A 12,643-nucleotide genomic window follows, 5' to 3' on the forward strand; every position below is an offset into this window, starting at 1 on the left:
TTGTGTTCAGGTTGTTTTATTGAGTCTGTGTCTTGTCTCGTCGTTACAAAGATTGTTTAACTGTGATTCTGACAAACAAAAGCAGTAGTGTTCAGGTGTGCCCCCCCTCCTCCCCCACCTGAGCGGTCAGAGGGCGGGGTCAGTGGGCGGGGTCAGGGTGTGCAACAGGAAAGATCATCACTGACACAAATCAAAGATTATTTTTCTCCTACAACAACAACATGATGAAGATGATGATGATGTGCAAGTTTAACAAAATTAATTCATACAGTGTTTTCTCATCAGAGTGAGACCTCCCATCTGTTAGCCACAGTTAGCTCACAGGCTAACAGCCAATAAAGCTCAACAGGAAGTTATTCAGAAAGAAGGTGACTGGTCCCATAAAGCCAATCACACTAAGGTCAAAGGTCAAACACAGCAGCTGTCAGCAGGGGGCAGGGTTAAAACCAGGGGCGGGGCTTCCCAGCAGGTAAAATCCAACACATGTAAAAGCAGCAGGAAGCTCAGAATTGCCCCGCCACAATAAAATCATCAAGTCAAATTTAAACTCAGTCTGCAGCCTGATTGGTTCATTCAGTCCAGGGGGGGCGGGGCCTCAGGGATCCATGTCCAGTCCGTCCAGAGTCAGCTGACTGCGGTGGGGCGAGTTGGGACTGGGGGGGCTGCTGGGGTTAGAGCTGTTGGAGGGGGTCGAGTGTTTGGTCGAGTCCGAGTCCGGCTGTGAGAGAGAGAGAGAGAGAGAGAGAGAGACAGGTCAATCAGCTGATTGATGGATAAATCTGTTCACTGATCAATATGAAGAGCTGAACAACTTCAGACAGAATTCACAACAACAAGAAGAAAATCACAGTTGGGTCTGGAGCGACTCAGTCTGACCCTTAAACAAAGAGTGTGGAGCCGTTACAGATGAGACCAGAACCGCATCAACACATCACTCAGTATTGATCAGGTCCTCAGTGGTGCTGTGATGACCTGCAGTCACACAGGTGTGTCCGTCTCTGGACAGGTCGCCTGCAGAGTCGCTCTCAACTGATCGTTATTGCCACAGCAGAGGTTCAATTTTCTGCCGCTGTATCCCTGCACTCAAAGTCCAGTGAGGACGGGCTGGTGGGAGTTTGTTCAGCTCCACATAACAGAACCAGTTCAGAGCCAACAGGACACGCCTGTTCCAGGGTCCAATCAGAACACAGCGTTCAGTTGACAGTGATGGACAGAGACAGATGCAGTGACCTCGTCAGCACGTCCAGGTGACACACCTGAACCTGCTCATCAGCTGACACCTTTCTACTGACTACTCATCTGATCTATCTGCACACACACTGATCATCTGTATTGATTATCCACACACTAGCCCCATTCACAAAGGAGATTAATTATTATTATTATTTTCATCACAAGGAGGACAGACGGGAGGACAGGCAGGAGGACAGACGGGAGGACAGGCGGGAGGACAGACGGGAGGACAGGCAGGAGGACAGACGGGAGGACAGACAGGAGGACAGGCAGGAGGACAGACGGGAGGACAGGCGGGAGGACAGACGGGAGGACAGACGGGAGGACAGGCGGGAGGACAGGCGGGAGGACAGACGGGAGGACAGACGGGAGGACAGGCGGGAGGACAGGCGGGAGGACAGACGGGAGGACAGACGGGAGGACAGGCAGGAGGACAGGCAGGAGGACAGACGGGAGGACAGGCAGGAGGACAGACGGGAGGACAGACACTTCTCCACGTACAGCTGTGGTATTTTTTTCCTCATATAAGTGTCCAAAGACAGTTACAGTTACAATGTTACTGTTGTTTGGTCCTGTAACGTTGCTTGTTGGACATTTCTCTGACTGTCAGATCGACACGCCCTCAATACGCGAAGCCGGTTTATCCGTTCACACTGGTTCTGTTCTTCAATAATGTGGCCCTGATACTACCTCCAGAGGTGGATCAGCACCGCTGCCTCCAAGAGATTCACACAGAGACGGTGGCTGGGAATTGGTGCACTAAAGCCGCATCCAATCACCAGTGTGAATGGGGCTATTGATCATCTGTATTGATTATCCTGATGTCTGTGTGTCTGTTACCTCTCGGTCCAAGTCCTGGTCTGGTTCGGAGATGCCTCGAGATGTAGCCCCTCCCCCAAAATCTGAACCAATGACAACATATATTACAGATGACATCACAGAGCAGCACAGTGTGTCCCTGATATGTGTGTGTGTGTGTGTGTTTACCTGAGGCTGTGCGGGTGATGTGTGTCTTGCTCCTCTGTTGCCGGGAGATACTGGACAGTGGGCGGGGCTTCTCTTTAATGGAGTCGTCCTGAGAGGAAGGCATCACACTCTGCGTGCACACACACACACACACACACACACACACACACACACACACACACACACACACACTAGATGTAATATGTGGGTGTTCAGCGCCCTCTGGTGGTCGTCATGTGTGAGGACTGAACATTATCAGTTCATTGATTAATCAATCACCACAGGATCAGTTTGAAGACGTCACTGATATTTTTCACTATTTCAAAGCTTCGTAAACCAAACTATTAATCTATATACTCTAAATATCATCTATAAAATAATCAATTCTGAATATCAGTTTCTGATCAGCTGCTGACTGATGCTGCATTCAGGTCCTCTCAGTGTTTCTGGAGTACTCAGTTTGTGACACTGCAAAGCAAGAGAGGAGTGTGGGAGTGGGGGGAGGAGGGTGAGAGGGGGAGGGCGATAGAGAGAAGCTGGCCTACCCTTCCCAGAGAGGAGGTGGAGGGAGAGGAGGAGGAGGAAGAAGGCTGCAGGAGGCTCTGCTGGGAGGAGGAGGAAGAGGAGGCGTCTTTCTGCAAGAAGGCGCCAGCCGACGCCGAAGTCATGTGATAGACGTGCTCAAAGTTGGAGGGGGGAGAGATGAGGGTGTGACGGGAGGAGGAGGAGGAGGGGGAGGGAGACGGGGAGGGGGTGAGGGAGGTGACATCACAAACCTGAACATCAGGAGGAGGAAGAGGGGGTGAGGGAGGTGAGACAGGGGGAGGAAGAGGAGGAGAGAAGAGAGGAGGAGTCAGTGTGATGAACAGAGCCGTTGGAGAGGAGGAGGAGGAGGGAGGAGGTGAGGGAGGAGAACATGCCGACAGGAGGAGGAGGAGGTGAGGAAGGAGGAGTTACCAGAGGGAGGTCCATGAGGACCTGCATCCCGTCTCCTGGTCCCATGTGGGCCACGTGGTTAAAGTTTGTTGGGTTAGAGATCATCTTCGATCGAAGCTCCGGGTCCCTCAACATCTCCCTGAACACAGCGATCAATACACAGCGATCAATACACAATGATCAATACACAATGATCAATACACAGCGAGTGTTTTGCTGAGTCACCTCCTCTGTTGAAGTCGCTCTTCCTCAGGAACTTTAAACAGAAACTTCCTCTTGCTGCGAGTTCGAACCATCAACTTCCTGCTGTGGTCTGACGTGTCTGGGATGGTGAGGTCGCCCTCTGAAGGTGAGAGACAGACAGGTGAGAGACAAGTAAGCTCCAGGGTGGTAGACAGTTGCCAGTGTCCAGGTGTGTGCAGGTGCGTCCAGGTGCGTCCAGGTGTGTGCATTGTGTGTGTGGTCATTACCTGATGAGGTGTTGCTGAAGTAAAGGAGACGTGGAGGTTCTGAACTCAGCAGGTTTAAGGTCCCTTCAACATTCAGAGGTCTGATCTGAGGACACAGACATGTGATTGGTTCTGAACTCTGATTGGCTGTTTACTCAGGCGTGTTCTGATCAGTACTGTGCTGTGATTGGTTACCTTGCGGAGGGAGATGGTCTGAACCCACTCTGTGGTGTGAATATCAAAGACGTCGACACCGTACTCACTGTAGACCGTCAGGTGGGACGAGTTCGAGCCTGGAGAGAGAGAAAGACGTGTTGATCAATAACCTGTCAATACTGATCAATGGCCAATCAACCTGTAGAGTCTGAGTGACGTACTGCACGCGAGCGGCGTGGCAGGCCACATCAGCTCCAGGGTTCGGGACCGGCGGCCCTGTCCGTCCACGTAGATGCCGAGCTGGCTGAAGCAGAGCAGCAACTCTGAGGATCCGACCTCCAGAGCGTGCAGGGCGTCCAGAGGCTGCTGGGACAGGAAGGCCAGCGACGGGTCGGCCGGGCTCACCAGGCTGATGGGGGACGACTCCCCCTGCAGGGCGAGCAGAGCGAAGCCCGAAGGATAACCCACACAGATCCGCTCCCTCACCATCCCCAACCACTGCACCACACCTGGAGCCTGCACCTCCCACAGCTTCTTATGGTGCGGCTTCGCTCGAGTGATCTCGTAGCACTGGACCTGGAGGGAGGCCAAACCAGAAGCATTAGAACGGAACCAGAACCATTGGAACTGAAGCAGAACCATAGGAAACCTGCAGGTCAACTGTCTGGTTCTCTCCTCAGTTTCCTCACCTGACGTTTGACGGCAGCCAGCAGACAGGCTGGGCCTCCGGGCCGGAGACACCCTGTGGTCAGAGCCTGGCAGCCTTTGGTCTCCGTCAGCTTGATGTCAAAGGTGGACTCGGCGCCTTCCAGCGCCCCCCAGGCGTGAAGGTGAACGTGACGGTTCCGACCGCAGAGCAGAGCGACGATCTTCTCCTTCGGGATCAAATCGATCTGATAAACCTTCTTACTGTCCGCTGCTCGTACGATCACTGGAGACAGAGACAGAGGTTAGTGACAACAACTGTCCGTCTGTCTATCTGACCGACCGACCGACTGACTCACCGTCTCTGGTGACCTCCACCACAAACAATCCGTCTTCTGTCCCCAGGACGATCCTCTCTCGATCTGCAGTGACAGTAAATGAAAATAACAGTTTAGTGGATGCTGCAGAGACCTTCAGCTGCCTGAAACCATCGAATGAGACCAAACAAATTAAATCAGAGACGAAACATTGAGACTCACATATATAGAACTTTTTTTTATCACAACTTTCTAAAACGCTTAAAAACTCTCGCCAACACCTTCAAACCTTTAGTCAGTATCACTACACAGCCTGCAGAAACTGACCGAGCACAGCGGCGGACAGCGTGGACTTGATGATGGGCAGTGAGGCATCGTAGGCCTCGTGCAGGATGTGGACCTGACGGTTCTTCAGCAGGTTCTTGGTCAGGATGCTCTGCAGACTCTCCAGGATCCTGACCCACTTCTTCTTCTCCACCTCGCTCTCCGCCAGGACCAGCAGAGACACTGAGGAGAGCTGCGAGATCAGCTGTGACGACGTCATCTGATCAAGGCACAAACAACAACAAGGGTCAGAAAACGTGGAGTTCAAAGGTCACATGTGAGGAACCAGCGGGGTCTCCTACCCTGAAGATGCAGGGAATGTCCTTCCTGGTGGCGTGGATCACATCTGACGCCAAGACAGAGCTGACAGAGAACTCCTCGTCTCTGCAACACAAGTGAGAGTTCACCATGTCAACATACTGACAATAAAGATCATTATCCAAGGAAGCTTTAATAAAACTACTCAAATCTATTTAAGACATCCAGAACGCTCTTGAAACCACCCCGTCCCACAAACCATGAGCGTCCTCAAAACCTTCTCAAATCCTGTGACCCTTGATCCTGCCTGACCTGTTCCAGACTCTGATCATTTCACAAAACTTTCAAACACACAAAAACCAGACCCTTTCCCAAGACCCTGTGTGTTCTCAGCAGCTCCCAGACTGCCTCAGACTCTCTGATGCTCCCCTGTGAGCAGTTACCTGAGATCCAGCACCAGACTGGCCACCACCCCCGGCTGGGTGGACTTCCCCTCCGGGACATCATAGAGAAACAGTTTACAATCAGAGACCACAGCGAACGCTCGCTGCCAGCCCTTCTTCACCCCGCTGGGCTTCGGGATCTGACAGACAGATGGAAACACGTCATTCTGGTACTGTGGAACCGTAGCACAACTACTGAATGAGTACCGAGTCAGAGTTGTGTCAGAACTTCATCACGTACTCTGACATAGCCCTTGTAGGCGGTGCCAATGCCTCTCTGGACATCGATGCCCTGCGGCCTCTTGGCCTGCTCTGCTGGGATTGGACAGACCAGGGGGGCGTGGTCTTTACAGGAAACATGGCAGATGAAGGAACACACTGAGGAGAGACAGACAGGAAGTCAGAGGGTGAATCTTTTACCTTCAATTAGAACCTTTAAACTGGAGGCTGGGTGTGTGTGTGTGTGTGTGTGTGTGTGTGTGTGTGTGTGTGTGTGTGCGTGTACCTTCACAGGCGTATCCCTGTCTGATGAGGCCGACCATCAGTGAGGTGCAGTGTGTGCACTGAGTGGGACTGGAGAACGTCTTGATACTCAGCTGGTGAGCTTTAGGCTGCAGACACACACACACACACACACACACACAGGATTATTTAACAGCAGCAATTCATTAAGAACTCCTAATGACTGTGATCAAGTGTGCCATCCCTGTCAGGTAACGTCACACCTGGCGTACCTTTGGTGTGGTCAGTGCTGAGCTCTGGTAGGTGGGGGAGGGGCTCGCTGGGACCGAGGCTGGTTTCACTTCCTGTTGACACAGACAGGTGGTTGACTGAGGAAAGGTAAAGGTGCAGGTAACAGTTTACAGACAGACGGCTGGTGTTGGAGACTCACCTCATGTTCAGAGATGGTGGAGGGGGAGGGAGGCGTGGTCTCTGACTTCTGAGGGGTGGAGTCTATGTCTGTGGTCTGCAGGTGAAAGACAGGAAACGGCAACATGTGAAGCTGACACACTTTAACACGATGTTTCCCACACAACGGTCAGGTGTGACAGCAGCACAGACCACCTGTGCACCTGGTCGTGGCGGTGTCGGTCTGTACATGTTGGGTCTGATCGGCTACTTTATTAACAACCAGCTTCATCACCGGGTCCTGACGACAGAACCGGTCCTGGCGACAGAACCAGGTGAAACAATCCGCAGAGAGGTGATGATCTCTGAGTCTCCTTCTCTGTAAAAGTCCTCAAGGAAGCAGATGTTTGTTATGTTAGAATTTTATACTCGTCTCTCTCGTACAGATTTGAGGTCTCATCGAGGTCGACTAGAAGGGGCGGAGCTGATCCTGTCACAGTACGTCAGTGATATCTGTCAGGAGTTCAGCTCCTCGTGTCTGATCGAAGCGTCAACGATCAATCATATTGATTCTCTGATCAGCTGAACAGGATCCATCATGTTGGGATGGTGTGTTTTGTGATTACAACACATAGAAACTCGTTGCAACCTATTTCACGATTCACACACGAGATTTACAAACATGTTTGATGATTTATGAATAAATGACAATTATCTTTCCGCAAGTTGACAAAAATATATGATGTCATACTTCAACCTGGCAAGGTGCAATTTAGAAGCAAACGTCACCGATCAATGAATCTGAAGCAAACCTCATGAAACACACACTGAGAATTCACTCTGTCACAGATCAATACTGACTCAATCTGATCAGTAAAAACATCTAAATCACATCAGTTTTATTCACATCATCTCTGAACCTGAGAAAGATGATTAGAGTCTGAATATGACAGGAAGAAAGCTTCAGCTACTGTTAGTACTACTGCAGTAATAGATTACTAATGTAGTTTTGCTACTGTAGTACTACAGTACTGCGGTACTACAGCACTGTAGTACTACAGTGCTGCAGCACCGCAGTACTGCAGGAGTGATGTAGTATTTGTACAACTACATGTTGAGCTGGAGGAGAGAAGACTCAGTGAAACCAGACTAACATGGAGGGAGACTACAGACCAGACCGGCTCAGATTCAGTTTGAACAGGAAGTAAAGAGACTCCGCCCACTCCAAACGGGTGTGGCCTTGACCACATGATGCCGGTCTGCTCTATATATGTGGGCGGGGCCTTCGCATGTGAGCCTTACTGTATTCAGGTCACATGACCTCAGCTCAGCCAGTGAAATTTAAGTATGGTGAAATAAATACAGTGATGGTGTCTGCTGTCTGCTGGTTGGCTAACGGCAGCATATCAACAACACACAGATGTTCCTGGGAGCCAATCAGATCACTGGTGTCAGCTGAGGTCACCTCACACTAACAGCTCACTGTTAGCACACAGCTAGCAGCTACCACCAACGTTAGATTGACAGCTAGCTGCCCCAGAGGATTGTGGGTAGGGGAGGTTGTATGCAGGGCATTGTGGGTAACCTGGAGGATTAACTTACTTCTTCCCAGAGAGCGAGCAGCGAGGAGGCGGAGCAAACAGAAGCCTCCATGTTGCAGAGAGAAACAAACAACAGCTTCAGACACTCAACACTACACCTGATGACATCATCGTCGTTGTCATGGGACCTGATGCTTGTTTGTTTTAGATTCTGTGATTGGCTGAAAACTTAACACTAAATTTTTCACTCTTATATGAAATTATAACAATATCAGATGTTTATACTTGATTGTGTGAAGTTGTTTGGAGAAAAGTGAACACTGATTTGTTGCCATGGCAGCAATGGCTGTCTGAATGTGACCAGGGGGTATTACAGAGAGCGGGTTTTGTGAAAAGTCTGAGTTTGTTAACCCTGAGATGAGAGAAACTCTGAGTTTTCAGTTCCAGAAAGAGAGGTCATTTAAACTCTGCTGCGGTAACTTCCTCTGTGAACATAACCTGCTCACTGGCAGGTTTACCTGAAGAAACCCTGAGTCTGACGGAGCTGTCCTTTACTTCTCAGTCTGATCATGTTGAAGCAGAAATAATTCACATAGTTTTACACCAGGAGGAGAATTTAGATTCATTCAGATGAGCTCTCACTCCCTGACGAGGACTGAACTGAACAGCAGTCCGTCATTTATATTCTCCAGCCGCACAGCGAATATCAGGCTACACGTCATCGCTGACGTCTCAGATCTGAACAGTCCTCTCTGTTTAAATTTTTTATTTTTTTTTTATCACTTTGCAGGTTAATCAATCACCTTCCAGCAGCCAGAAGTTAAAGAGTTAAAGAGAATTAACTCACATTTCATTTGGCTTTCTTTCCCACAGATAACTACAACAGTAACCATCAGTAGAGCCTATTGTATTTTTTCCAACAATGTCATTTCAAAGTCCCGTGTTTCTAGTTTGCTGCCACATTGAGTATGAGATGAAATGACTTCTAGTTCAACCTGACAGTCAGTGTGTGTCTGCCTCTAATGTTGGTGCTGGGGGTGAGTTACGCCGTCAAGATCAGCTCCTCTGGTCGCCCAGCGACCTGACTCAGGATCAGCTCCTCTGGTCGCCCAGCGACCTGACTCAAGATCAGCTCCTCTGGTCGCCCAGCGACCTGACTCAGGATCAGCTCCTCTGGTCGCCCAGCGACCTGACTCAGGATCAGCTCCTCTGGTTGTGTTATGTGTGTGAAATATTATCTGTTGGTGGTAAAAGCTACTACATGTTAAAATATCCACTGGATAAACTTTTACTTTTTTTTATATGTGAAATAAAACCAAAGTTAGGAGCCATCGCAAGACTGTTTTTATATTTCATTTTCAGCCGATTTAAATTAAATAAAATAGCCTAAAATGAAATAAAACTAAACACTGAACAACATTCAACAACTTCCTTAAAGGCTAATATAAAAGAAAGTGATGTTAAATCCAAAATGAAAAGACGACCGCATCTAAAACTCTGCCAGTGATTTTTATTACGGCTGCAGCTGTGTTACTTTTTTTCCCTAGAAAATGTCTGCTTCCTGTTTTCTCCCCTGTTGCCATGGTGAATCACAGTATCGGAGCTCCACTGATGATGGCTTTTTACTAGTCGTCAGGCACGAGCTCATCTCAGAGTTAACATACTCAGAGTCGACTTACCTAATTCAGATCAGCTGTTCTGGAACTGAAAACTCAGAGTTTCACTTCACAGGATAAGTTAGACTCAGAGTTTGTTGAACCTCCGTTCTGGAATAGCCCTCTGGTGACAGGCGTCAATAATAATCATAATAATGATGACAGTGTTTGTTTGTGTCGGTCAAACAGACTTCAGTCTTTAACTAAAACTTTCTGTTGTACTTTAATTATGAATCAACATGTTTTATATTTTAAAAACCTGAAAATCTTGGTAACATTTAAACTGATGACGTCACAATGTTTCTGTCTGCCGACCATAAATAAACATCAGCAGCTGATGAACAGAACCACTGACTGACAGGTGACTCACTCTGAAGGTGAGGTCAGGAGCCAGAGGCGACGTGTTGAAGTATTCAAAGATGGAGTCCTGGAAGTCTGGAAGCTTCAGACCTGCACAGAGATAGAACAGGTGAGTCTGTGTCACCTGATGGCGATGATCTGACCTGACGGACTCTCACTCTCACCTTTGTCGGAGCGGGTGCGACTCTCCTCCATCTCCTTCTTCAGACTCTCCATCTGCTCCCCCATGTCCCTGCTCCTCTCCTCAGACTCCTTCAGCTTACTACAGACAGACAGGCAGACAGACAGGTGAGCAGGGAGACGGTTGAGGAGACAGACAGGTAAGGATTGACCCTGTATGACCTCTGACCTCTCCAGGTTGATGTTTGTAGCTTTGACTTTGCGCAGCTCCTCCTGAACCAGCTGCTTGGCTCTGATCTCAGCATCCAGAGCCGACTGCAGCTCCAGACGAGCCGACATGTCCAACTTCTGACTGCGACGCACCTTCCACAACGGGTCCTGCAGGGAGACGGGGGGGCGGAGTCAGTCCTGTTCGTTAAAGTTATGTTGAACCTTAAACAGCTGTTTAATCAATGCTAGAGCGCGGCCACATCAGGCAGCAGGTAACCATGGCAACAACACAGATCAGATCAGGCGCTTTCAGACAGCGAGCCGCCATCACCGCAGGTGGCTTTATCACCTGGTGGGCTGTGATGTCACAGTGTGGATGACTTTGTCTATTTGAAGCCGTGACCAGCTCGCTGTAACTGTGATGAGGCCGGCGCTGGCGGTGAGCAGCAGCCGCTGGCGTTCAGGCTGTGAGATCACAGGTAGCTCTGCGTCCGGCGGCTGTCTGAAAGCACCGTCACACCAAAGCTTCCACTCAGAGACGAGAACAACTGGAGCAGACAGCCAATCAGAGCAGCCCATGAGCATATCTGATCATCAGAACTCTGATGCCTGAACCCCGGGTTCCCTCAAGGCATGCTGGGACTGAAGCTGCGAACAAGCCACGGCCGGAATCATTCAAGGACCCTGAAGCTCTAAAATGACCTTTAGTCAAAGTTTAAGACCCGGTTTCCGTCACAAGAACCACAAGAACCCTTCAAGCACTCCTGGAAGCTCTACAAAAGCCCTGGAAGGCCCTCAAGGACTCCATCACTGAACTTCCCAGGGACAAACTAAATTCCCTCTGGATCAAACACAAATCCTGTCACGAACCAGTCCAGCACTACTGGAACCCTTAGGTCACTCCTCAAGGACTCTGGAACTACCTTAAGACCCCTCAAATACCTTTTAAGACCCCCTCTGCCCTGAATACTGCGATTCAGACCCATTGAACATGCTCAAACCCTGCTCCTACCTCAAGGACTGGGAACCATTAATGAGCTCTGGGTCAACCTCAGATTTCAAGGACTTTCAAATAATTTGACCCCCAGAACTCCCTGACCCCTTGATTCCACCAGATACGTGTCTGGTCACGCTCCGCTCGGTCACGGCAGCAGAGCTGATGGCTTTCACTTGAGTCTGTGTGTTAACTTCTACGGGGTCTGCTGCGCCGCGCATCTGCAGCATAACATCCGGTTAATTTTTCAAAGTAAATCCCTCCGTGGTGACGCCAGCACAAAAAATTCCAAAAAGAGACAAATACAAGCTCTTCTTCTGATCCCTCGGTCGTGTTTACACCACATACCTCTAACTTCATCATGAAAGATTATGTAATTTTTGCGGGAACTCTTCAGTCTCGTGACTCCAGCTGTCTGACAGCGCTGTGCCGGACTCAAAACACAGCAGGTGGAGGTTGCGCAGACAACGGACGTCGGAGCAAAACCAGACCAGAGGCGGAACCCAGCGGACATGCATCCAGTGGAATTGCGGAGTTAGAATCTGATCAAACGTCCTCCAGGATGTTCAGAGCCCGAAAGGAGCTCTGGACTCCTTCAACGACCCCAAATACATCAAGAACTAACAGAATCTGTGATAAAACCTCTGGAAGTCTGAAACGCCTGGAGATTATTGTGAGTGACAGACATGCAAGCCAACAGCCATGCAAGCTTCTTAGAACCCGCCCATAAAGAGGTGGTGTGAACCCATTTGGCTGGAAGTGACCCGACACACTCACCCTCCTGTCTCCGCCAATAGGAGGCCAGGGCTTCTTAGGAGGCGTGGCCACTCCTGACTCAGGCTGAGACAGCAGATTAAAAAGAAACGTCAACACAGACACGAAGGACCAACACAACTACAGACAGCAGAGACACAGACAGAACCAAGAACCACAGACAGAACCACAGACAGAACCACAGGAAGAACCAAGAACCACTGACAGAACCACAGACACAGTACATGTAGTACACAATGTCAGTCTGTGTGTTATCTTGTTAACAGGTTTGTTTCTGGAATGACTGACACCGTTCAGGTATTTCAGTTGGCTGGTGAAACACCTGAACAGGATCAGACAGACAACTCAGGCTTTTATTGTGAAACAGATGAAAAGTGTTGAACACTCAGCACTTCCTCCTTCAAGCTGCTTCA

The 12,643-nt window shown here is 49.6% G+C and overlaps 1 protein-coding gene across 4 annotated transcripts in view; it reads right to left on the bottom strand.

The window, feature by feature from the left end:
- Positions 1-12,643, bottom strand: part of cdc42bpb (CDC42 binding protein kinase beta (DMPK-like)) — a 25,870-nt gene continuing 13,227 nt past the window's right edge. The window contains exons 18-39 of one of the 4 annotated variants that reach the window (XM_037086809.1): positions 10,482-10,630; positions 10,297-10,394; positions 10,143-10,222; positions 8,179-8,223; positions 6,620-6,694; positions 6,462-6,533; positions 6,233-6,338; positions 5,969-6,105; positions 5,728-5,867; positions 5,329-5,410; positions 5,030-5,246; positions 4,745-4,807; positions 4,430-4,671; positions 3,962-4,316; positions 3,780-3,877; positions 3,606-3,690; positions 3,361-3,478; positions 3,157-3,274; positions 2,745-2,975; positions 2,221-2,329; positions 2,074-2,135; positions 1-718 (exon numbers count right to left, since the gene is read on the bottom strand). In XM_037086809.1, the coding sequence (XP_036942704.1) occupies positions 596-718; positions 2,074-2,135; positions 2,221-2,329; positions 2,745-2,975; positions 3,157-3,274; positions 3,361-3,478; positions 3,606-3,690; positions 3,780-3,877; positions 3,962-4,316; positions 4,430-4,671; positions 4,745-4,807; positions 5,030-5,246; positions 5,329-5,410; positions 5,728-5,867; positions 5,969-6,105; positions 6,233-6,338; positions 6,462-6,533; positions 6,620-6,694; positions 8,179-8,223; positions 10,143-10,222; positions 10,297-10,394; positions 10,482-10,630 (2,805 nt within the window). In that variant the 3' untranslated portion in view covers positions 1-595. Of the gene's footprint in view, positions 719-2,073; positions 2,136-2,220; positions 2,330-2,744; positions 2,976-3,156; positions 3,275-3,360; positions 3,479-3,605; positions 3,691-3,779; positions 3,878-3,961; positions 4,317-4,429; positions 4,672-4,744; positions 4,808-5,029; positions 5,247-5,328; positions 5,411-5,727; positions 5,868-5,968; positions 6,106-6,232; positions 6,339-6,461; positions 6,534-6,619; positions 6,695-8,178; positions 8,224-10,142; positions 10,223-10,296; positions 10,395-10,481; positions 10,631-12,233; positions 12,297-12,643 lie in introns of all 4 variants that reach the window. The other 3 variants (XM_037086807.1, XM_037086805.1, XM_037086806.1) reach the window with 3 other exon arrangements.

The sequence above is a fragment of the Acanthopagrus latus genome, chromosome 22 (genome assembly GCF_904848185.1).
Source record: "Acanthopagrus latus isolate v.2019 chromosome 22, fAcaLat1.1, whole genome shotgun sequence".
Lineage (NCBI taxonomy): Eukaryota > Metazoa > Chordata > Actinopteri > Spariformes > Sparidae > Acanthopagrus > Acanthopagrus latus.